General features: G+C 38.7%; 1 protein-coding gene across 3 annotated transcripts in view; it reads left to right on the forward strand.

Moving 5' to 3' along the window:
• Positions 1–1,740: 1,740 nt before the first annotated feature.
• nfatc2a (nuclear factor of activated T cells 2a) overlaps positions 1,741–26,691 on the forward strand; it is a 147,340-nt gene continuing 122,389 nt past the window's right edge. For all 3 annotated transcript variants that reach the window (XM_072239880.1, XM_072239888.1, XM_072239895.1), the window contains exons 1-3: positions 1,741–2,093; positions 11,213–12,239; positions 16,173–16,335. In XM_072239880.1, coding sequence (XP_072095981.1) covers positions 1,991–2,093; positions 11,213–12,239; positions 16,173–16,335 — 1,293 coding nt within the window. In that variant the 5' untranslated portion in view covers positions 1,741–1,990. The remainder of the gene's footprint in view (positions 2,094–11,212; positions 12,240–16,172; positions 16,336–26,691) is intronic.

A 26,691-nucleotide genomic window follows, 5' to 3' on the forward strand; every position in this document is an offset into this window, starting at 1 on the left:
CATCCCAGAGATCAATCTGGTGAACCTTCTTTGTACTCCCTCTATGGCAAGGATGTCTTTCCTCAGATTAGGGGACCAAAACTGCACACAATACTCCAGGTCTGGTCTCACCAAGGCCTTGTACAACTGCAGTAGTACCTCCCTGCTCCTGTACTCGAATCCTCTGGCTATGAATGCCAGCATACCATTCGCCTTTTTCACCGCCTGCTGTACCTGCATGCCCACTTTCAATGACTGGTGTATAATGACATCCAGGTCTCGTTGCACCTCCCCTTTTCCTAGTCGGCCACCATACAAATAATAATCTGTTTTCCTGTTTTTGCCACCAAAGTGGATAACCTCATACTTATCCACATTAAATTGCATCTGCCATGAATTTGCCCACTCACCTGACCTATCCAAGTCACCCTGCATCCTCTTAGCATCCTCCTCACAGCTAACACTGCCACCCAGCTTTGTGTCATCCGCAAACTTGGAGATGCTGCATTTAATTCCCTCATCCAAGTCATTAATATATATTGTAAACAACTGGGGTCCCAGCACTGAGCCTTGCGGTGCCCCACTAGTCACTGCCTGCCATTCTGAAAAGGTCCCGTTTATTCCCACTCTTTGCTTCCTGTCTGCCAACCAATTCTCTATCCACATCAATACCTTACCCCCAATACCGTGTGCTTTAAGTTTGCACACTAATCTCCTGTGTGGGACCTTGTCAAAAGCCTTTTGAAAATCCAAATATACCACATCCACTGGTTCTCCCCTATCCACTCTACTAGTTACATCCTCAAAAAATTCTATGAGATAGTACCCTGAGATTCATTTTCTTGCTGGCATTCACAGTAAACCCTAGCCCTACAATCACCGAGTCTCAGGTCCCAAATGCCACACATCCTGTATTGATCCAATCTCTTACATTTTCTTTCCTACCCCACACTGATTCTGCTGACCCACGTCTCCCTTCTAATCAGAATTGAAACTCCCCCCAACCCCCTTCTTAAAATGCTGTGCTCTGATGCTTGCTCTAACACTGCAGTCCCAGAGTAAACCAAATCAGTCTGTGCCTGACAATCAGCCAAAGCAGGCCTTAGAAAAGAGCATGGAGCAGCAAAAATTAGATGCTAGAAATGTCTAAAGTCTTGGGTGCAGGTCAGCTATTCAGTAAGAGTGCTTTTCAGTTCAATGGAAATGTTTGTTCCCTAGGACTGTACTGAACTGTTTTTCAGGTAGAAAGCTATTCTAGTTTCTGAGGAATATTTCATCGGTTAAAAGATATTGAACTAAAGTTCAGTTCTTAAGATAAAAATCTCTGTATTTTTCACCTGACTATAACTGTAAATGTTGCTTTAATCAAATTACATTCAGTATATATGTGCAGCAGACCGAAGAAAATCATAAAAGGAACTACCATTGGTATATTTAGACAAAGCTGATGGTCTGCGGCTGGTTCTGAAAAGCAAGTGATATTTTACAGTTTCACGTATGCCATTTCAGTGACAAGCAGATTATTATGCCCATATATTATGTGTCCCTTTCTCAACACTAAAAACCATCCATGCAATGCAACTTCCAAATACACATGTGGAAACTTGCTTGGGTATTGTTTATTTTTAATTCGAGCCCCTGCGACTGCCTGTCATTAGGAGGCGTGTTCCACTAACACGGACTGAGTTGGGTGTCTGAGTTCAAAGAACACGCCTATTTCCTGAACATTAATAACTGTAACAGGAAGCAGCTATTATTGAACTTAACAATTTGATAGTTCTGTCATTGAGCAACCTGGGGAAAGACACACAACTGAAATTTGCCACATGCGTAGTGGCTTTTATTGCTTTGGGGTCAGAAGCAGTTAGTCCTTCGTTGACAGTTTGGCCGTGCATTAGCAATAAAATCTGACGTTCTAAAATTCTTCATTCTTTATCGTGGGGGAAAAGTGTAAATACTTCAGCTTTGTGAAATCAGTGTGCCATAACTTGCGTCGAGCAGGTGGTGTCAAATGAGCTTCATTTATAATAACCCAGACCAACAGGTCGACCCTGAGGAGTTTGATTTCTCGGTACTTTTCGACAATAGCCACGATGAGGACTTCGCCGCAAGAGGTTTGTAAGCTTTATTTATCTTGGATTGTAGAAAAAACATTATATTTAAAGAACTATATTTTGTTGCTTCAATGTCTGATATAAAGATCTAAAGATATAAAAGTAAAATTCAAATGTAACTGCCTATTTGTTTGAGAAGACTCTGTAAAATAATTTGTCATCTTAGAAAACATTTGTTCAACACATATACTTGTTCTTACAGAAAGCAACAATGAGACCGGATATTGAATAAAATTAAAAAATATATATTTAACACTATATGTCAGTTTTAGTACGTATCCTAGTGACCTAAAGACATTGAACAGTAGATAGATAGATACTTTATTGACCCCAGAGGAAATTACGGTGTCACAGTAGATGTACAAATATACAAGTATTAGAAGAGAAATAAGAAAGAATTAAAAAAAGTTACCTCAAACAGTCTAACGGGAGGGGTTCATCACTTCCCCAGCTATAGGGTGACTCATTATAGAGTCAATGGCCGACAGTAAAAATGACTTCATTTAGCACTCTTTAGAGTAGCACAGTTGTCTTAGTCTATTACTAAAAGTGTACCTCTGTTCAGTCAAGGTGGCATGCAGAGGGTCCAGAATTGCCAGGATTTTCTGTAGGATCCTTTGTTCTATCACAGCTTCCAGTGTGTCCAGTTTAACTCCTATAACAGAGCCAGCCTTACTAATAAGTTTATTGAGCCTGTTGGCATAACCTGTGTTGATGCCATTGTCCCAGCACACCTCCGCATAGAAGATTGTACTGGCAACAAAAGACTGGTAGAATATGTGAAGGAGAGGTCTGCATATGCCAAAGGAGCTTGGCCTCCTCAGAACGTAGAGGTGACTTTGGCCCTTTTTGTATACAATCTTTGTGTTGGTGCTCTGCTCAAGTCTGTCATCCAGGTGCACCCCCAAGTACTTGTAGGTCCTCACCACATCTACGTCCTCACCATCAATAGTAACAGGGAGCAGTGCAGGCTTAGTCTTCCTAAAGTCCATCAACATCTCCTTTGTCTTACTGATGTTGAGCTGCAATGGTGCAAGTAATCACAAGTTTTTATTTAATCTACCATTTCCTTTATATCCTCTATGCTGATTGCCATCATTAGTAAAATGATGTTTGAAAGAAGATATGGGGCAGTTTTTCACGATGTACTATGGCAGACTCATAGTGAAGCTTTAGCCCTTTCAGAATTTGCTGTCTTTAGTTCAATTCCTCACTGATGGTTACATATACATTATACAGCTAGAAGACATTGGTTGCCTTGTGGTTAGCAACATTGGTTTTCACTTTTGGGAACAGATCTGTTAATGTCCCACATTTGCAGTAAAAGAGTTTAAGAATACATCACAAAGCAAAAGGAATATTACTGTGATGTGACTGAAAAACAATTGTTAAAAATTAAGTCTAAATAAAAGCAATGCATGTCATTTATAATAGAAGATTGATATCTGAGATCCTGCATTTACTTTAAAGAATGGATTTCCATTCAAAAATAACTTCTGTCTACATTGTCTATTAAAACCAGAATTTGTTTTTGGATATTACTGTATTAATTTTACTGTAACACATTGTTCTTATTTGTAAGCAAGTTTGATAGCTATTCAACAAAAGAGCTAACAGTAATTATCATGAGCAAAATATTAGCCATAATGCTGCTGAAAGTGATCGTAATCTTAAGCAAGCAAACTTACTCTCATTTGGTCTCATGATATCTCCCTAACGGAGAGACTTTGTCGTCCTATTTTGTAATTAGCAAAGACAGTTTGCTCCTTCCCTCCAATATTTAACATCACTGAACGTCCTTGCTGAGATATTTACCTTGAGTGCTGTCCAGACTGCTCCTTGAGGAATGATTCTTAATGTGTGATCCTGATATTGAGCACTGATGGGCTATTTGACTTTAGGAGCATCGCAGCCTGGTATGGAAACGTCAATGCCCTTGAACGGACATTGGTAATGGTTCCCACAGTCTATGAACTCATTTTCAAAGATTCAAAGGTTCATTTATTACCAAGGACTCATTATCTCATGTTCTCGATAGGTATTGCTTATTTATTATTGTGATTATTCCTTTCTTTTTGTATTTGCATATTTTGCCATCTTTTGCATATTGGTTGTATGCCCGGTTGTTGCAGTCTTTCATGGATTCTTCATGGTTTTTGGATGTATTGAGTAAGCCCGCAAGAGATGAAACTTGGGGTTGCATATGGTGACATATATGTACTTTGATAATAAATTTACTGCTGAAATTTTTGCAATTTTTTGACCTGATCCTCTCCACTGGTAGTTTCAATAGCACAGTGAGGCCAATTACAACATTACAATAGACAATAGACAATAGGTGCAGGAGTAGGCCATTCCTTCGAGCCAACACCGCCATTCACTGTGATCATGCTTGATCATCCACAATCAGTATCCTGTTCCTGCCTTCTCCCTATATCCCTTGACTCCGCTACCCTTAAGAGCTTTATCTAACTATTTCTTGAACGAATCCAGAGAATTGGCCTCCACTGCCTTTTGAGGCAGAGCATTCCACAGATCCACAACCCTCTGTGTGAAAAAGTTTTTCCTCAACTCCGTTCTAAATGGTCTACCCGTTATTCTTAAACTGTGGCCTCTGGTTCTGGACTCCCTCAACATCGGGAACATGTTTCCTGCCTCTAGCGTGTCCAATCCCTTAATAACCTTATATGTTTCAATCAGATCCCCTCTCATCGTTCTAAATTCCAGTGTATACAAGCCCAGTCGCTCCAATCCTTCAACATATGACATTCCCGCCATCCCTGGAATTAACCCAGTGAACCTATGCTGCACTCCCTCCATAGCAAGAATGTCCTTCCTCAAATTTGGAGACCAAACCTGCACACAATACTCCAGGTGGGGTCTCACCAGGGCTTTGTACAACCGCAGAAGGACTCTTTGCTCCTATACTCAACTCCCCTTGTTATGAAGGCCAACATGCCATTAGCTTTCTTCACTGCCTGCTGTACCTGTGTGCTTACTTTCATTGACTAATGAACAAGGACACCTAGATCTCGTTGTACTTCCCCTTTTCCTAACTTGACACCATTAAGTTAGTAATCTGCCTTCCTGTTCTTGCCACCAAAGTGGATAACCTCACATTTATCCACATTAAACTGCATCTGCCATGCATCTGCTCACTCACCCAACCTGTCCAAGTCACCCTGCATTCTCATAACATCCTCCTCACATTTCACACTGTCACCCAGCTTTGTGTCATCTGCAAATTTGCTAATGTTACTTTTGATCCCTTCATCTAAATCATTAATGTATATTGTAAATAGCTGCGGTCCCAAGACAGAGCCTTGCAGTACCCCACTAGTCACTGCCTGCTATTCTGAAAAGGACCCGTTAATCCCTACTCTTTGTGTTCAGTCTGCCAACATACCTGACATCACTAAATCCATTAGAAATTTGAAACTTGAATCTTTCTTCTTTCTTCAGGCCAGTTCACAGTTGTTCCCAGAAATTCTAGTGCACACACCTAGGGGGTTTGGACTAGATTTGATTGTAGTCAGAGTGGCTATGAAATGGGTCATCTAGGCCTTGAGGTTGGTGGGGTGTGGGTGTGATGTGAAAAGTTGAGAACCCTGGAGATGGGCAATTAGGATCTTGGCCACAGAAGGCAGAGAGATCAGGGTCTGCCGGGAAAGTTTGGGAGAGTATTGGAGAAACAGGGGTGCCTTTGTGATTGTGGACTCAGGAACATCAGAAGTTGGGAGTCTTAAACTTGGGAAGGTCACAACAAACACCAATGGATGAGATGAAGAGAGTTGGAATTTGGTGCACTGTAGGGGAAGGTCAAAAAGAAAGAAGGCAATGAGCTTTGTAAGGACAGAAGATTCAATCCAAGCACTGCCCTATGAAGTTAAACTTGTTCATGCAATACTGGCAATGGTTGTTCCAAGGGCAACTTAGCCTCAGTTACGCACAATGCTCCAAAAGGAATGTTAAATGGGAAATGACACCATCGGATGAGGAAATTCTGTCAATCATTTTAGGTTAACTAGTATAATCACAAACACAAGAACATCTACAGATACTTGAAATCGAAGCAATACACAAAATGCTAGAGGAACTCAGTAGTCCAGGCAGCATCTATGGAAAAGATTAAACAGTTGACGTTTCCGGCTGAGACCCTTCATCAGGACTGGAAATGAAACTAGTGTTCTGAAATATCCAGCTGAATTTCCAGAGTGATGAAGTACAACATAGAAATGGCTAATGTCCACTCCATTCCAGGTAAAACAGATCTTAAGAGAACAACAATATTTCTTTTTATTAGCTGAGCACAGCTAACTTCTCCAGCCAGTAGAACCAAGATCACTTTGCACAACAACAGACTCGCAGCATTCTTTAAGTGATAGCTGACCACATTCCATTCTGTCATGCTGGACACTAGTTGAAGGGAAGAGTTTACGACTTTACAAAGATGGTAGGGTTCCCCATAATCTATGATGCCATTGTGAGCACTTGTATAGTATTATCACCACTTGAGAACTCTGCCCCACTCTGCAACTGAACAGGGTTCCCCCAAGGTCAGGCTGAACTGTGACCATAGGCATTGAATCATGCTCCATAATTTTACTGTTTTTATGATGATTTTGTTCAGCAGTAATACAGTTTGCCAGCTCTATTTAAGCACCATGACAAACCAAAGGGGATTACGGATTTGCAGAGTTGGCTGATGAGTATATTGCACTGCCTATGGATTTGGATAGGAAGCACAGAAGAATAGACATGCTATCATGTACAGTAAGACAAAGTAGACCACTTCCTAAACCACACAAAAGAAGGGCTTCAGTCTTCAATGGTGCAATGCCATTCTCCGTGGTAGTCTGCTGCCTGCTGCACCACATTGCTATCTTGACCCTTTGATATCAATAAAACAGTAACCAGCTGGTGTGTGGGTAACAGCAGAGTGAGAGGAAACATCTAGAGGAAGAAGAGGCGAGGTGGTAATAAAGTCATTTCCTTTGGCTCAATTTGTTTTTATAATTCATCCATAAAATTCCAGTGATCATAATCCCAGTTCCCCAATCAGCAACCCTTTGCCCTACTTTGATGTGGCTGTAGAACAGTAACGCATCACTGTATGCTTGGATGTTGAAATCAAAAAATTCCATCTCAGGGTGTATCATATGATATTGCTTTTATGAATTGCACATTGGCTTGTTATGTAATTCATAATCTCTTCCTGACCATATAATCACATAGAATGGTGAGATTCTGTTTGTACATCAGCTGTCTGCATCTTCAGCAACTAGCATGGATGTGATTTAACAATGACCTTTACCTAGGTTGGAGGGTAATATCAGAGTTCTTACTTATCTAACCTTTCATGTGGTTTCCTCTTGTGACCTGTTCAGCCCTCCAAGCACATCAGGGCACAGGATATTAAGCTAAGGTTTGCAAATCCAAATGGGCTAACATGACTTCAGACTATGGCAGGGAATGTTGGCAAGCTTCCGGTGAATATTGGTATGTGTATTTTTCTCAGTTATTGGATATTCTGAAGGACTAGGCTATCATAGTGTATGGTAGAGGAGTGACCTTTAATTAGTTTATAAAGTCATGAGGGGCATATATAGGATAGAATCTGATCATACACTTGAGATGAGATTTACTGAGCTGCTCTAGATAAGTTCTGGATTTCTGTGAAAGAAGACTGTCCTGCCATTCATAGGAAAGCAATGAACATTTTACTGTAGTTTTCAACCTCTTACATGTGTGAGCAAGTTTCTTCTTGTTTAACAAGCATCAAGAGCAAGGATAGAAGCCGTGTCATTTCAGTTGAAGGTGAAATCCATGTGTGTTTATCTCATGTTTGAACCAGAAATCAATATTTATGCAGCAAAAAACAAGCACAGATTTCACATGCTAGGCTATCTGAGCCTGATCATGTCACTTAGTAAGAAAATATTTTTTTCAAAGTCTTATATAAAATTGTGTCTTAGGCTGTATTTTTATTCATATTGCTTTGGTTTATGGTTTTTAGTAATTTTACTTTTTAACATTATCAATAAATCTTCATGCTGTAAATAGCATTAATTAAAATCAATTTACAACCTTTATTTAAATTAAATCTACCGTGCCGATCTTTAGAATAATTAAATCTCATTTTAGCTTAAGACAGTTATTTAGCAGAAATTTATTATGTTTACCTTATGAGTTTTTAAAATTTATGAAAGGGAAAGAAAGAGATTAATTTCAAGAATGACAAGGTAAGCTTAACTATCCTGTTTTCAAGAAAGTTTGGCTAAAAATTAATTCTCTACTTGAAAGAGCATGGACAATTATTGTTGGATTAATATGTCTACAACTTACTGATCACGCTAACATAGCGAACTGTAGATATAATCATTTTTATGCAGGGGTTCCCTGAGACCTGAAAGTTATTTCAAGGGTTTCTTCAGGGTAAGAAGGTTGAGAAAGGCTGTGGTAGATAGTCGTAGTTATTTTCCCAGAGTAGATGAGTCTAAAACTAGAGCACAGTTTAATGTTGGAGAAAGATTTAAAGGGGATCTGAAGTATAACTTTTCAGACAGAGGGTGGTGGATCCTTGGGATGAGTTGCTGGAAAAAGGGACAGAGGCATGTACAATTACAACACTTAAAAGATATTTTAGCAGGTAGATGGAAAGGAAAGCTTCAGAAGGATATGGGTGAAATGCTGGTAAAGAGGACTAGATTATGTGACAACTTGATCAGTTGTTCTCTTATGATGCTAGAACGCTTAATCTCAGATGCTTGCAATTTCTTGACATTTGGATAATAAGATTTTTTTTTAAATTTTACCTACCAAGTTGGCCATTTTATATTTTCCAATGCTGTGAGATCTTTACCCACTCACATAACATATACATTTAACCCTTTGTAGCCTATATTTCCACTTTCCTACTGATCTGGGTATCCAAGTGTCATATTTTGTTGGCAATTCCATTATTAAAGTTTTCAAAATGAAAGCAAAAATCACTACTCATTTCTGAAGATTTGGTTTGAGCTTCCAAATCTAGTGATATTTTACTAGTATCTCGAAGTTCTTGTTTAGGATGGATTCAATGTGTTTGTGGTAGCTATTTTTGTAGGTCCAACTGTATATCCAAATTTGTATGACTCCATTGGTGACATATTGTATGTGTAGGCATTGAGAATTGCAAATGTGAGCCCTGAAGTCAGTTGATAAACCTTGCAAAAATCTTATTTCTTCATTATGTAGTTTTTTTTCCAAATATGGCAGTCTATTATTGAACTAAACTCCTTCTGACTTTATCACACATGTGCATGTGGAACTATCGTCTATATTAGCTGTGGTTTTAGGAAAATGGGTTCGTCCCTGTATGTTTCAGATACAGCCTCCATCCTAGGCTGATGATACTTTGGCAAAGGCTACACCAATCATGTGCTTCTCATGGAATGCAGCATTGATGTAGACTGTGAGGGAGAAGACCTGGTTACAGCAATTGTGGTTTGGCTAAATAGGCTGTTCTTTGGGGATAACTGTGTGAATAATAGGTTTGATTTAGCAATTGAAGCAGTTCTGACCTTCTTTCAGTCAAGGGCCACCAATTAGTTCCTGTGGATCTGACAGTAGTGCAATACTGGCAAGGCTGCATTGCAACATATGGCTTTTAGATACAGCTTGTGAACAATTGGTAGATGAATGATAAGGATATATTGCATTGAGATCTCCCAACAGTACTGTTGTGGTTGCCGGGATGCTGCATTTGAAAGTGCATTCACAGCTCTTGACCACATCTGTGAGGCCAGTCATTGAACTTACTGCAACAATGTATCTAGTTTCATAGCTCTGACTTCTGGCTTTGAATTCTACGGCCATGTGCTTAAGAGTGCCACGTTAACATGTTTTTAGGAATTTTTGGCCACCTGTAGTTAAAGACATCTCCTCCACCAGATTTCCAGTCTGAAACAGTCAAAATTTCCTTGTCCTAAGCTATACCAATCTCTCCATTTTCCAGGTCAGTTTCAGCTTCACTAGTTCCAGCTCCATCTGGTCCATATAAAAGGATCAAAAATGTTTCAGATGTCATAAATCCAAAACAAAAAGAGAAAATGTAGAAAAATCTGAATTTGCCAGGCACAATTCATGGCATGAGTCAACCTTTCAAGTCAATCACCATTCATTAGAACTGGGGAAGTGACTAGATAACTATGTTATAAGTTGCAGAAAGAGGAAGGAGTGGAAAAGTCTGATCTGTATCCTTTCACAGATGTTCTCTCTGTTCTCTCTACCCCTTCCACTTTCAGCAGCTGCATAAACATTTGTTTTCTCACTTTTCTAGTTCTGATGAAAAGTGATTAACATCAAATGATGACCATTTCTTTCTTTGTGGATTTTGCCTGTTCAGTTCTTTTTTTTGTTTTTCATTTCCCCTTTAAGAAGTGCTGGCCAATTTTAACAGGTACTTATGAAGCATGCAGCCAATAACATTGTATCTGGATGGCATAAACAAGGAAGTGAGCAGTGAGAAATATTTGTATGTTACTGAATTGACAACATCACATTCCTCAGCCATTTCCTGAAGGGTTATTGAATCTAATTATGTACCTGTCCCCATTCAATCTCAGTTAAAAAAAAACCTGTTCTATACATCAGCAAACATGATACATTGAAAACTGGAGATGAATCATACAGAATATTATAAATGGGAGGGTTAAATACACAAAGATGGCATCAGATCAGTTTCCATTCTGTTGATAGTATTCCATATATTATATATTTTAAGAAAGATTTTCTTGCAGTACAGATATTCTGCCAGAGCAAAGGTTTGCAACTTTGAATGAAGAAATGGACAATATAGCCGTGTGTCTTTAAACTTAGTCAGATTTATCTGTTGGAGATATAAAAAATATTTTTGTTTGTACCTTGTTTCCTTATTAAATTTCTTTCTAGCCCATGTATAATTTCAATCCGAACTAGAGGCAAATTAGAGATTTTATTATCAGTTTATTTTTACCAGCTGAGGCTTAAGAATATCATGAGGTTATTTGAAAGGCAGTAAAATATAGTTACCAGCATCTGTTTGCCAATTACAATGTCATAAACTTGTGTAATAATAACCTGGTATTTCTTTCTTTCAGAGGCAGAAAATGTTGCTGCTTCTCACAAGGGCATTGTTCCTCCTACTGGGATTGGTTTCCCAACTATGGATGTCTCCCACTATGGATCTCAATCGTGTAGCTCAATGGTATCTACAGTGTTGGCTGGAGAACACATGAGTGAATATGGCCAAGTGGACAACAGGGAGTTCAAGTACTACTTGGAAGTTGCAAAGCCAAATGCATCATCTGGTGTAGAAAGCCCAAGAATTGAGATCACACCATCACCTGGATTGTTTCATGTAACCCCACATGTAACCAGCTGTGGTGAGCAATCATATCATTCTCCCACAGCAGTTCCAAGAGTCACCTTACCTGTGCCAGGTTCTGAAAACATTGTATATAGGGACCCAAACAGTCCAGCTAGTAGTGCCTCATCAACAAGCTGGCAATCAGTTGTGTCTCATGAGTCAAGTTCCCATTATGGCATCTCACCTCAGACCTCACCAATAACATCTCCATGTGTCTCCCCAAAAAATGGTGCAGAAGAATATCAAGGTCAGGGTATCCACCATTCTCCAAGAACATCTCCTGTCAATTCTCCTTCAGCTCATAATGAAAACTGGCAGAATGCACGATCACCATCCCCCATGCCCCGGCCTTCTTCAAGATCATCATCACCTTGTGGAAAAAGAAGATATTCCTGTGACCGCTCCAGAACTCCTTCTCCGCAGGCTTCACCAAGAGTCATTGCCAGAGATGAACCCGGTTTGCACCAATTTGCAAATTCTGCAAGTCTTGCAGATGCAATGAGCACACTCACCACCGATTCCAACAATGAGTTGGTCGAAATGCATCCGATAAAGGCTCGTATCATGGATCTGACTCCGCCATCCTCCCTGAAAACTGACATGTGTAAAGGAGAAAAACCTGCCGGTTTTACCACGCTGAATTACGCTGAGTTTTCAGGGTCTTGTCAAGATTTGAAGAAAGATATTTATGGAGTTGACCCACTTCTACTGATGCCTCCTCATCCTTTCCAGTGGACAAAACCCAAACCTACATGCAGGTGAGTGTTGATTCATTTTCATTCAAAATCAGACAGGAAGGATTATTTCACTTTGGCTTCAGCTAAACCCCTAACAACTATTTCTTTGATCCTTCATTGCAATCTTATCACAATATCTCTTCAGCTAATTTACTGATTCAGTTAATGCAGACATTAGAAATTAGAAAGTGCATTGATAGCAAAAGCAAAAACACAACAAATTGAAGAAAAAGACTCAGAATTTAAAAATGGAGATGTGTGGGGGAATATGGATTTAAATTTTGCTGGTATATGTGGTTAAAGTAATGAAATTAAGGACTTCCTCATCCAATATTAGTGTTATTTTTACAATCTTGACCAGTAATATATCAATGAAAGCACATCTTGGCTCATTGTAGCCAGCTGATTTCCTCAAGGGCTTTGCACTGACAAATTCATTAAATTGAACACTTTAACACATCATCCCTTTGGGAACCAGGTCATGACATCAAGTTCAGTACATAATGATGAAAAGATTGAAGTGTGATTTATTGCACTAACCTTAATAATCCGTGTCTTGATTTGGTGGCAGAGTACTAATCCACAGTTACCATTATAGGTTAATATTTTTCTTCTTATACTGACTGCAGAAAGTAAAATGTTAGAAGTTTGGCAATAATTTAGGCACGGTGAAATGCTTAGTTCAATGGTTTAGTTTTCCAAAGCTATTTAGACTGCATGTTTCATTGAATTTTACAGAATTTAATAGATTAAAAATATTTGAATATTGTTAAGATTTAAATTATATGACTTTTTGGAAGTTAGTTGGTTATAATTGCTATATTTAAAATCTAAGGATTCTCTTTGAAGGAGGATGGAATAGTATAGAGAGACTTCAAACTTATTTTCAAAATATTCCATCCATGCAACAGTATATTAAACATAAGATACTCTGCAGATGCTGGGCTCAAAGCAACACTCACAACACGCTGGGGGAACTCAGCAGGTCGGGCAGCATCCATGGAAATGATCAGTCGACGTTTCGGGCCGGAACCCTTCGTCGGAACTGTAGAGGGAAGGGACAGAGGCCCTATAAAGAAGGTGGGGGGAGGGTGGGAAGGAGAAGGCTGGTAGGTTCCAGGTGAAAAACCAGTAAGGGGAAAGATAAAGGGGCGGGGGAGGGGAAGCAGGGAGGGGATAGTCAGGAAAGGTGAAGAAGGAATGGGGAAAACACATTTTATATTAGTATATTAGTCAGCTATGGCTTAATGTTGAATTTTCATTTCTAAGTCAGGTCATGGGTTCAAACCCCACATCAAAGATATGAACAATTATTTGAATCTTGCAATCAGTGAGGTACTAAAAGAATACTACATTATCTTCATGCAGGTGTAACTTTAATCCAAAATCTATCTGCTTTCCTGGGCTGATGTAATACATTGCATGATACTGCTCAGGGCAGAGCAGGACAAACTTTGGAGCGCCCTAACTAACATTTAGCATTCAACCAATACCAAAAATCTAATTTCTTTGTGTGTTTGCAGGAGCTTGCTGCTTGTAGCTTGGCTGTGTTAGTGTTTACACTGCTTAGATAACACTGGGGTGTTTTTTTTAAGGAATATTAACAGATGTTTTCTGCAAATTATATTTTACTGAAATGATGTCAAGGACTCCAGTTTGCTGATATACTGCAGAACTATTGGTGCTCTTGGTATAACAGAAACATTTAAGTAGTGATTTCCTGAAAGGTTTTAGAAGAGTAAATAAGAAAAACTGTTTCCAGTAGCAGAAAGGTTTCATCCAAGGACAACTGGAGACAATTGTCAAAAGAATAAAAGGTAATGCAAAGAAAATATATTTATTCAGGTAGTTGTTCATTCTGAAACACATTGTCTGAAAAATTGGAGGAAACAGATTAAATAGTAACCTTCAAAAGGAATTGGATGTAAAACTACTGTGAAGAAAGAATTAGAAAGAGGTTCCAATCACTCTTCCAAAGGTTTAAAAGTCATTTAAAAATTCTGTGATCACAATGATGATACTTTGACAGGGCTTCACAGACCAGAAGGAATGGTAGCTTTGTCTTATTAGATCAAGAGATAGGATTGTTTGAGATTTGTTTGTAGTTGAGTCAAACAGTGTTGCATTTGCATTCATGTATTTGAAAAGAAATGACAAATTGTAAAACAGGAAACAGTCCAGTGGATAAAAAAGCATTAATGCAATATATGATGATATAATGTACACAAAAAGTGAGATATTTTATCACCAAATTATTTTCCTACCAAAATCTAACACAGACTGGATGCAGTTCACTTTAGGATACTGCAGTGTGAAACCAGTATGATATGATTTAGGTAGCAAATAGATGTAAGAATTTTAGAATGCTTATGAAGCTTTTAAAGAACATTTCAATGAACTGAAATGGAACCCATTTTGCTCTATTGACAACCAAAATTGCCTTTAATTTTGAGACTCCAGAGTCTCCAGTGTCAGAAGGATGATGAATGATAGGTATCTCTCCTGTTTTTGGAGTGGGTGGTTAGGAACTGAGAGTGATGCTATGGATTTGGTTGATTATAAGCACAGGGATTCTCATAATGATATTCCTAACTTCTGAACCCATTCCAGCGTGACAACATTCAGAAATGTACTGATGCTAGCCTCCATTCTGCCATTCTGAATTACACCCTTTGTTACCAATACAGCCAGAAGAATCTTGTAAGGATATCCATTGTTGAGAAGTGGCAAATTACTTGAATTTATAAAATTATATTTTGTAAAATGGACCAGTTAGCTAATTATGAGAGTGGTTAACATCTGGAAAAGCATAATAAATCTCATTCAATTATTTAATATGATTACAGGAAGATTATAAAGAACTGTAAACAAGATTTGGATGATGAGAATAGTTTGCATAATTTTCATTACTGCTTTGTTATATTATCAGTCTCATTGGCAATTTAGTTTACCTGTTCATGTTATATGTGAGTTATATTTTACTGCTGGAATTATTAACTGATATTGTCTTCAGTATACAGTATATACTATTTTCATTGTAGGCATAGTATGAATACTATCACAGCTTTCTGTGATTGACTTTATATTGGGCATGCGTGAAAATTAAAGGAAAGGCGAGGCTAGGATTTCATTACAATTATAATGAATTTAAACTTTGCTTTTGTTACTACTAGAATGCGAAAAACAACTTTTATTTCATTATATTTCTTGTATCTGATGTACTGTACACATTCAGTCAAGTTTTTGTGTAACAAATGGTTAACTGTAATCAATTGCATTCTACACAAACAGGTTCTCATGTGTCTTTATGCTATATCAATTGCTACATTTTCAAAATACATCACTAATTGTAACATATTTAGCAATGATCTGAAATCATGAAAGTTAATCCATAAATGGAAGCTGCTATTTTAATATCATATTACATACTGACTAACTGTCATGAAGACCCAGTATCACCTGAACTCACCAGGGTCAAGATGTACGTTGTTCATTGGTTGTTAAAAGGAAACAGCAATTGAAGACAAGGTTCTTCCTTTAGGAAAAGGTGCCCATGAAAATAACTCACAGCAGAAGGGTTATAATGTAATGTCAAAAGAAAGCGGGTGGGGGAGGTAACATCGACTCAGACCATGGGAGGCCTGCGTGGGCATTTTCATGCCTTACAAGGCACAGATTGGAAGTCTATGTGGGGCGCCACTCCTTGCACAGACTAGAGCAATGTGTGGTTAAGTGCCTTGCTCAAGGACACAAGCACGCTGCCACAGCTGAGGCTCGAACTAGCTACCTTGAGATAACTAGACGAACGTCTTAACCACTTGGCCATGTGCCCACAAAAGAAAGGATGAGATCAAAACATGAACCTAGAACAACTTAATCCATAAGTTCCAAATACGTGAACATGCTTTTGTTTGTTGATGCAAGTAATTACAAAAATGATGTCCTATTTTACAGCATTCCTTCTCTGCCACCTCTGGAGTGGCAACTGCCAAGTCTATCAGGACAGTATGAATTGCAGATCGAGATACAGCCTAAACCTCACCACCGAGCTCACTATGAAACAGAAGGAAGCCGCGGGGCAGTTAAGGCTCCAAATGGTGGTCACCCTGTGGTCCAGGTAATACATTTAATTATGAAAAATGATTCTATTTGGTACTAGGAAGAGAGTTCCTACTTAAGACATACTAGTTGCTTATGTTGCGAATGTTGAGTTGATGAGTATATTCAAAATGGAGATCAATAAATTCACAGATTCATGTAAGTAATGTGTAATGTATAATTTATATTAATGCAATTTTATATATTTATCTTTGTCTTGTAATGTATAGTGCTGCAGGTGCAAAAAGCTATTTTTCCATGGCATTTATACCACATGTGTGTATGCCACTGACAATAATAAACTTGAACTTGGAAAATAGAGCTATTAATTATGTCTATGTGCAGATGTAAGATCAGCGATGATCTTGTTGAAGGAGGCTGAAAAGGCAAATGACCAATTTCACTTCAAATTAAACAGAATTTTGATTGAAGCAGACATTGGCCACTGTTTATATTATCTCTTGTTTTTGTGGCTCAGGGGTAATTTGGCTGAAAGATGAAGGGTCATTTTAAGCTACAGAAACATAAAATGTTGATCAGACAGCACCCACGGAGAAGAGAAGCTCAGAATAATTATTTCATCTGGATGTAAGAACTGGGAATAATTATTAATAAACGTGTTTTCAACATTGATTGTTAAGCTGTGGCTCGGAAGGTGGTTGTGTGTGGGGACCCAGAGTCTGCACTGATTGGAGGTTTTGAGGAAGATTGGTGGCTTGGGAAACAAGGTTCAGGACTATTCTAGTCAACAGTTTAGCTGCAGGGGTACCCACAGACCCCTTGCTTAATGTCAGACAGCACCCATGGCATAATAAAGGTTAGAAACCCTTGTTTTGGAGGAATCATAGTAGGTAGGTCAGGATGGCAGCGATATTGAATGTTAACAGTTCAGTGTGGGGCTACCTTAATAGGATCACGGTGCAGCATTACACTGTGAAGATCCAATTGACCATTGCTAACAATGATCTAAGTTTGATACGCCTAACATGAAAAATGCCCAGGAGAATTTCTGGAGCGACTTGAACTTACTTGAAAGTAGGCGTTACTGCATTTTGCTTGGTGGTAAGCAAAATTTTCATAGGGTCAAACAGCAGAGGAACAGGGCTTCAGTTCACTAAGTCCATGTCAACTCTCAAGTACTTTGTACTAATCCCCTTTACCAGCACTTGGCCAGCAGACCACAATGCCTCGGTGATTCAATTGCTTTTTTGGATGCTGCTTACATGTTGTGAGAATATCTGCCTCCAACACCTTCTTTGGCAGTGTTTTCCAGATTGCAAACATTCTGTGGGTTAGATTACTTCAAGACCCTCTAAATTTTTTACTCCTCATTTTAAACTTATCCCTTTGGTCTTATATGCGTCTGCCACAGTTTCTTACTATCTACCCTATCTATACTTCCCAGAAATTTGTATATATCTGTCTGGTACCCCATCAGCCTCTTCAGATTCAAGGAAAACAAACACAGCCTGTCCAATGAAATATGCCTTCCCCAGCCACATCCTGGTGAATCTTCTCTGCATCTGTTCCGATACAATCACATCTTTCCTGCACAGTGTTCCAGCTGTGCACTAGATAATATTTTATAAAGTCGTATCAAAATCTTCCTGTTATTATACTCTCTCCTCCGCCAGTGAAGACAGGTTTCCCATATGCCACCTTCACCACACTATCAACCTCTGCTGCTGATGAATGCACTGTATGGTCCTCACACCTTCATCTTTTGGCGGCCCATCATGCAAGTTCCAAACCAGAGGTGAATATGACACAACAGGGGGTTGTCCAGTGATCACATGACCTTTTATTCCAAGTGCACTTCACACATACTTAAATGACAAACACATAATAAAGGGTTGCCACGCACACCGCTGACTGGGCCACAGAGAAGAACATCAGCAGCACTCGTCAGAGTGAGTCATAAGCAGTGACAGCCTGTTGCATTGTGTACTACCTGACAGGAATAACAGACCATTGGTTTTAGCCCCTGAACAATAATCTTCATCCATTAGCAGAATGTTCTGTTGTTTCCATGGCCCTGCTAATACCAAGTTTTGTATAGCAATTGGTTGCCCTCTGGTTCCTTTTTTGCTTGTGGGCTACACATGAGCTAGGTTTACATGCTTGAACTGTGATCTGTGGTTTTTTTTTTATCTTGTCACGTCTTCCTCTAATTTTTGGTTCGGGCCTGAAGTCACAGCCTTCTGCAAACACAAGGCATGTGTTATCTTCAACAAACCAGCAACTGGTTCTAAGGGGCTGAAAACAATATTATCATAATTACCACCTGAAGTCTTTTTTAAAAAAACAAATATTCAATATGTAGGAGGATTATTGTAGAATTACTTCCAAAACTCTTCACTCTGAGCAATGAAAATGGGTGACAACAGAATTATCACATTTCCTGATAAAATGAAGGTGGCGTGTGCCCAGACTTGCATTTGTGAAGTGCTGTGGTCAGGGGAAGAGGTGGTATGATCACGTGTGAAACAGGAAGTTGTCAGTGAAGGGGTGAGGAACAAGACTAGTGGCATTCAGGACAGAAGAATGCGTGAATGTAGAAACATATAATGTAAAGAAAGTTGATAAGCAATAAATCTTAAATAATAAATAACGACCTTCTGATTTTTGTTTTGCTATTTTCTGTCATTAAGAGCAATCAATGGAAGAAAAATCAGCAAAGGACAAGTATGACAAAGCTTTGCTTGTGTTGATAATTTGGCAAAACAATATACCATTATAACAAATAGCCATATGTTATAAGAATTAAATACATTTTTCGTAACAAAATACTGCAAAGTATTTGTATTTTTGCAGTGTTCTTAACATCCTAAAGCGCTTCCCAGGTACAGAATTGGCCCAAATTTGACGCTATCATTTTTCCACATATTTTCCTGCTGGAGTTATAATTACAGCAAATGAACAGCAGGAACCTGAGATGGAACAATGTAGACCCCAGTTAAAATGACTCCTTTCACATTTTCCAGTTCATGGAAGTGAAAATAAAATTACTTCACCTTTCCTCATGCTTGGATTAGTTGACAATGAATTGTTTAAAATTATCTAACTTGGGAACTAGGACACTTGATGTCGCCAGCAAAACAAACTGAAGAAAAGCGTACTTTTTATATGACATGCAGATTTTGTAAGTCCTTTTCTCCCCCTTTCTTTTGTTTGGATCTTGCTGTCCATGCCTGTTATGACCTCTGCCCAAAACTCCACTATAACTCCTCTGGAACCATTTGCTGGGGAGTATGGCAGGCAGACCCCCTAACAGTCAATCCCCAAACATTTTCTTTCTTTCCTGAGCAAAGCAACTGCCTTCCACTTGGTGGTGTCTGGCAGGGTTACAGGTATACATATAGGGAGTAATCCCTGGAGTAAATTTATGTACCATTACAGGTGATTTACTGTAAGTATAATCTGGCTGCCTCATAATCCACATAAGGCCATTTAAAAAGCATATTTTCATTACTCTGAGCTTGGCTTACTAATATTCAGAGCAAGTCATGCTGCAAAAGCCTTATTTTCTTTCACTTTACAATAGCCTTTCGCTAACAAACTTCACTGAAAGAATAACTTGTTTCACAGAAAAGTCAGATGAGAAGCTAGGAACTATTACCTTTAGGTTTCATCAAAAAAGAGAGGAAGTTATTTTTGTTTCAGCACCTAAGGTGGAGCCAAATAGTTACTGTTGAGTTCATGTTTTCCCACAAATCTAATTTGTTCATAGGGCATTTATAGACACATATCATTGGAGAACAGCTTCTTTGAAGCTGTGTGAATATTACCACCAACGTCAAGTTTATGTTACGGAAACCACATACACCAGATTCTCATAAATAATAGGCCATGAAGGACAGAGGAGTGTGACAGAAACCCCTACACGCAGGCCCGTTTAAATAGCCAGCTATAAATCACTCACTGTTTTAAGAAATATAATTTAAAAAGGCTGCTAATGATCTGCAGTTGTTTTAAATAGAAGATGGTTGAGACCCAAGGGTAAACAATGCTGATAATCTGAACTTTGCTGATGTAAGATCAAGCAATTCAACAGAAGCCAGGTTGGCCCATATTGACTGTGCCTACTTTATAAAAAAAGCTATCCAATTATCTCCACCTACCTGCTCACTTCCCATAGCTTTTTATCTGATTACTTTTCAAATTTCCTTTATGGATTTTGTGTCATCATCCTTACAGGCATTGCATGCCAGATCATAGCGACACATTGCATCAAAAGAATCTAATCCAATCTATTAATCTTTAATGCTTCTGTGCCATTTAACTTCATTGCTATTCTGTGATAAAGCATGAAAGCACTGCTCACACCCCTCTTTCCGTCACTGGCACAGCAGTGGAAACTGCAAGCAGGTTCATACTCTTGGGAGTGCATATCACACACACAGTCAGGGAAGCTCATCAACACCCCCGCTTTCTGAAGAGGCGGAAGAGAGCTGGACTTCGCACATGCACACTCACGTCATTCTACGGATGCACAGTGGAGAGCATCCTGACAAGCTTGGTATGGACACTGCACAGCAGCAGACAGGAAGGCTCTACAGTGGGTGGTCAAAACTGCCCAAAGCATCACCAGCACCAGCCTTCCTGCCATCAGGGACAGACATAAAAAAAGGTGCCAGAAAAGGGCCAGTAACATCATGATGGATCCCAGCCACCTTGCTCACGGACTGTCTGTCCACTGTCATCAGGGAGGAGGCTACATAACATTCACGCCAGGACCACCGGACCGAAAAAAACAGTTACTTTCCCCAAGAAGTAAGGCTGATCAAAACCTCCATCCACTAACTGCACCATTACTTTGCTATTTACCATCATTCACCTGTATAAACCTCATGTTACTTTATGGACATACAATCAACCTATGTATATAAGCTATCTTATCTATTTATATTTATTGTGCTTTATTATTATTGTGTTCTTTATCTTTTTTTTTGTGCTGCATCAGATCAATCAGAGTAACAATTATTTCATTCTTCTTTACACTTGAGAACAAGAAACAACATTAAACAATCTTGAATCTTGAATGGAATAGCCTGTCAGTATTGTTACACCATATTATCTTATCATTGCATAGAGCATCGATGACCATTTTAGTCTGATGCTGTAAGCATTAGGAGTACCCGTCACAATACACTTTGCCTTTCATGAAAATTTGATGTCCAAGATTAAGGCTGTTCAGGTGAGAGGAAAGGAGAATGGTAATAATAATCCTGATTGAGGTCTGAGAGTGTTGGATCTATGATTTCTGTATAGGAACAGGTTAGATGTCTGAAGAACAGGTCAATAATCAGAATCAAGGTGTTTGCAATGATAGGTTGGGGGTGGAATTTTGGGGATTGGGCCTCCATTGTGAAAATCGGAATGACAGGATCCTTTGAGATCTAAGGGAGGGCATTGTTGTGTTTTGACTGCTATGAATCAGGGTCTCTAGATACTTTAGTCATTGGCATTGTCCAGCCTCAGGCAATTCAGAAGGGTATGAGGCAATGAGGTTGGAAATTTAGTTCCATATAGGGGTTATTGAAGATTGAGAATAGAAGATAAATAATTGGTAATGTGTTTCACTCTGTCCAAAGTTTATTTTCAGCAAAGTATCATGAAAATAAATTAGAAATGTACTAATTTATAGTTCCTTGTCAATATTAACTAGAAAATATTAACAATGATGATGAGTCACACCTCAGTACTGTCACTTTGCTCAAATCCATCGATACTTTAGAAAGGACGTTTTGCTTTGGCATAACTTTGACTATTTCAGTTTCATTGCTCTGATGAAGTATTCAAGGTTGCATCTTACAAGACAGATTGTTTTGGTTTGTCAAATAGCAATATTATGGCTATACTGTTGAGTAATGTAAAGACAAAAACAAGAATGGTTTCAAACTCTGCATATGCATATACATTTATATCCAAAAGCCATAGACAGACCTTATCAATAAAGGAGTTCTCTTGGAATTCATGTGACCACGTCATTATATCCCACTGGGTAATACTTCTTATGAAGTCATTTCTTTTGTTGCACCTGTTTCTCCCCAAACTCCTGTGAACTATCCCAGCTCCACCTTCATGCCTCATCTCTCTAACAAAACACCCGGGTGTCATTACAGGAGATGTGCCATATAAGTGGAAGAACTTTGCAAAAAAAAATTAATTTAAATGATTTAATGAACTTCCAAGATGTTCTATGATTTGTAGGAGGATTTAGCAATTGAAGAAGCAGGATTAATTCATAGACTTCTTTAGCTAATATGCGATTAAAAGCAAAAAAAAAGAGCATTTTTGAATGCTGAATAAGAATTACACTCAGCAGCTAGTTTATTAGGTACAGGAAACCAGTGTGGTACATCTTGGAAACCAGTGTGGTCTTCTGCTGCCATAGTCCATCAATTTCAAATTTGATGTGTTGTGCGTTCGGAGATGCTCTTCTGCACACCACCGTTGTAACGCATGGTAATTTGAGTTACTGTCACCTTCCTGTCAGCTTGAACCAGTCTGGCCATTCTCCTCTGACCTCCTCAACAACAAGGCATTTTCTTCCTCAAAACTTCCACTAAATCTTTTTTTTTGCAACATTCTTTGTAGACTCTAGGCACAGTTGTGCATGAAAATCCCACAAGCTCAGCAGTTTCTGAGGTACTCAAACCATTCTGCCTGGCGTCAAAAATCATTCCATGGTCGAAATCACTAAGATCACATTTCTTCCCCATTCTGATATTTGATCTGAACCTCTTGACAGCGTTTGCATGCTTTTATGCATTGAGTTGCTGCCAAATGGTTGGTTGATTGTTAGACCTTTAAATTAAATCCTAATCATATTTTATTTTTAATAATTGCAAACTACAGTACTGACGTTACTCAGATATTGGTTTTAAGAATTCAAAGGACATTGATGTTTTTATCTCAACTTCCACACGAGATCTATTATGCCAAGATATTCAGCAATGTAATTATTCAAGAGAAATACAGCATCTAATGTTTAAACTCAGTCTGAATGTATTGCACATTTGTTCTTTTTTTCACATGATCTGGTTGCCTGGGGAGGAACAGAATACAACAGTAGCAGATAAAAATAAATGTGGCTTTTTTTGCAAATTATTTGCATAATGTTTTTGCATTACTAAGGCAACACCTACACTGAGCTAACTGTAGTACTATGTTCAACTCTAGAAACAGTATATTAGGAAAGAGTTAAAAGCTTTTGAGTGGGTACTAGAAGTGATAAAAAAAAAGATTTATCACAATGTTTCCGGTTTAAAGCCAACTGGAAAAGGAGGGGATATTCATCTTAGAAGAGAGAAGGCATCAGAGGAGGTTTGACAGAAAGAAGTGGCTTGGATTTATGTAGCATGTTTTACAATTGCAGAATGTTCGTAGCACAAAGAAGTCAATCATAATCAGAGACAATGAGATGTTTATGAATTGTTGTTGAGATTGTAATAGTGGAAATTTCACAGGCAACCTGTGGACAGCAAGCTTATACAAATAGAAGATAAAGTATTTTGATAATATTCACTAGGGACAAATAGTAGCTGAATAGGACAAAGAATAATTCCCTATGCTTCTTCAGTAAAAGATCCATGAGTGAATTAACTTTCTCTGGTTTGAGCAGAAATCGAGTGGGTCCTGGTTTGTTATTTCATCCGAAAGTTAATCCCTTCAGTTTCTGTGCTCAGCTCTCTGGAGCGGGGCTTGAGACCACATCCTTAGAATTCAGAAGCAAGAAGGCTGGAACCATGTCTGACAGAAGTGCATGAAGAGAAAATTGTTTCCAATGACTGAGTCTCCACAAAATGGTTGGGGCAAAAAACAAGCAACATCTTTTTAACACATGTGTAAGGAGTGGCCTTCAAAGAAGATTAGGAAAATTGCTTGAAGGACGACAAATTGTCAAGTATGGCCAAAGAGCCAGGGACTAGAATTAGATGATTTGAAGAATCAGTACAGAGTCGCTGACCTGAATGCCGCCTCCTCTGCTGTACTATTTTCTAACTATATATAATTTCAACTAATGTGCAATTATTGTCTGGAATCAACTAATGTTGCTACCATTTTAATTAGAAGTTTGGACGATAAAAGCCAATAGTTTGTTTGATGGAATACTGTAATGCTGTAAGAAAGACTTAGAGATAAAAGGTTTTGGAAAATGTGTACAATGGTGTAATTAAAGTTTGCACATTCAGATGGAGTCAATAGCTGTAAATATACAATTAACTAACGTTGAACTTTGCAATTAAAGCACATTAGTGAAGCTATAAGCTTTAACGCGTGACAACTTTATAATGCTATTTGTATACAATATGTAGATCTCGGGAAAAGACTGAGGCTAAGGAGAAAGATCATGAAGTGGGATTAATTTGATGGTGCTTTGTCAATGGATGTGTGAATGTGATTGGCCATATGGATATCTTTAATTTACCACTGTACACAATTGTACACAACTCTGGTGAATTTTTTTTTCATGCTCGTCACTCAACCAATCAGATTTTTCTCACTGTTTTCCAATAAACAAAGTTAACCAAAGCTTAACTTCAGAATGAAACTAAGCAGAGATATTCTTTTAGTGATGGTGCAGAAAATGATCAAAGCACAAATCTTCTTTTCCTCTGCTCATTTTACCCTAACGTACAAATAAAATATATGGAAAGCTTGTGGCGACAATTCTGCTTATTCTCGTGCTACTAATAAAGTGGTGTGTGGACATTCCTAGGGTACGTATGAATTCTACTAGAGATTCCACCTGATGAGCCTTGATTGGCAAAACTATTTCTAGATTGGTATCTTCAGCTGCATATATTGACAGTGATTCCACTGTGCGCCCCAGAGTGAACAAAAACATGATAGCTGATGCCAGAAACATTGATTTTCATTGATGAGTGAAAATCTGAGGGAAGAAGTTCCTTCATGTACAGTTGAATCAGATTCTCAGTCTTTTTTTGGAGTTTGGGGTTACCAGCCTGTATTTATCCTGTCTTTATTGGGAACTTACCTCTCTGTTACCTTCTTCAGTAACTGGTTGCAAGGGCAGAGTTTGAACTTCTAGGCTATGTACATTAGCATTAATTAAGCCTTATTGATTCCAAACATGTCTCCTGTCTCAGTTCTTGTTGGCTCAATTGAAAAGAACTGCAGTACTTCCTCATATCATTAAAATCTGGATGATGTTCCTCTAATTCATTTTCTCTCCAATGGAAAACAGGTACAACATTTAATTTTTTTCTTTGTAATTGGACCTTTTATGTTTCACAGTTGACCTAGTTCTTCTTCCCCAAACAAGTCCCTTGTGTAGCAAGTCAGTCCCTGAACTTCAATAACTCCTTGCTAACATTTCTTTGATATTCACTCTAATAACCAAATTCAAATCAAATCCATAAAATGACTGACTTCTCATCTGTTTTAAGGCATCCGTTAGTCTTGCGAGACCATGGATCTGCGCCTGCAAAGTCTTCACTCTCCAGGGCGCAGGCCTGGGCAAGGTTGTATGGAAGACCAGCAGTTGCCCATGCTGCAAGTCTCCCCTCTCCATGACACCAATGTCGTCCAAGGGAAGGGCATTAGGACCCATACAGCTTGGCACCAGTGTCGTCGCAGAGCAATGTGTGATTAAGTGCCTTGCTCAAGGACACAACACGTTGCCTCGACTGAAGCTCGAACTCACAACCTTCAGGTCGCTAGTCCAATGCCTTAACCACTAGGCCACATAGAAAAACCATAGAACCATAGAAAAAGTACAGCACAGAAACAGGCCTTTTGGCCCTTCTTGGCTGTGCGGAACCATTTTCTGCCTAGCTCACTGATCTGCACACGGACCATATCCCTCCATACACCTCCCATCCATGTATCTGTCCAATTTATTCTTAAATGTTAAAAAAAGGTCGCTAGTCCAATGCCTTAAACACTAGGCTACATGCCCTTCTCATCTGTATTGGTTTGAAAAATTGCAACATATTGCAACTTCAGATCATTTAATTTGCCTTTCACATAGTTGTTAATTTAAATGGCTTCTGGTTATAAAGCAAATATTGTTTTAATCTCACAATGGCCGTTTGAGAATCGAAATTTAACTTTAAAACACAGTAAACTAAAAGCTGGCACTAACAAAAGTGGTGAGGAAGACTTTCATCTTTACCCAATTATTTTGCTGAAGTCCTTTAGGAAAGAGAATAAACCATCTTTTCCGCATCTGGTCTGAATCCCACCTCATTTTCCTTTCAAAATGATTGAATATTTAGTCACGCAAATATGAGGAATTCTGCAGATGCTGGAAATTCAAGCAACACACATCAAAGTTGTTGGTGAACGCAGCAGGCCAGGCAGCATCTCCGGGAAGAGGAATAGTCGACGTTTCAGGCCGAGACCC

This window comes from Mobula birostris, chromosome 2, assembly GCF_030028105.1.
Source record: "Mobula birostris isolate sMobBir1 chromosome 2, sMobBir1.hap1, whole genome shotgun sequence".
Classification (NCBI taxonomy): Eukaryota; Metazoa; Chordata; class Chondrichthyes; order Myliobatiformes; family Myliobatidae; genus Mobula; species Mobula birostris.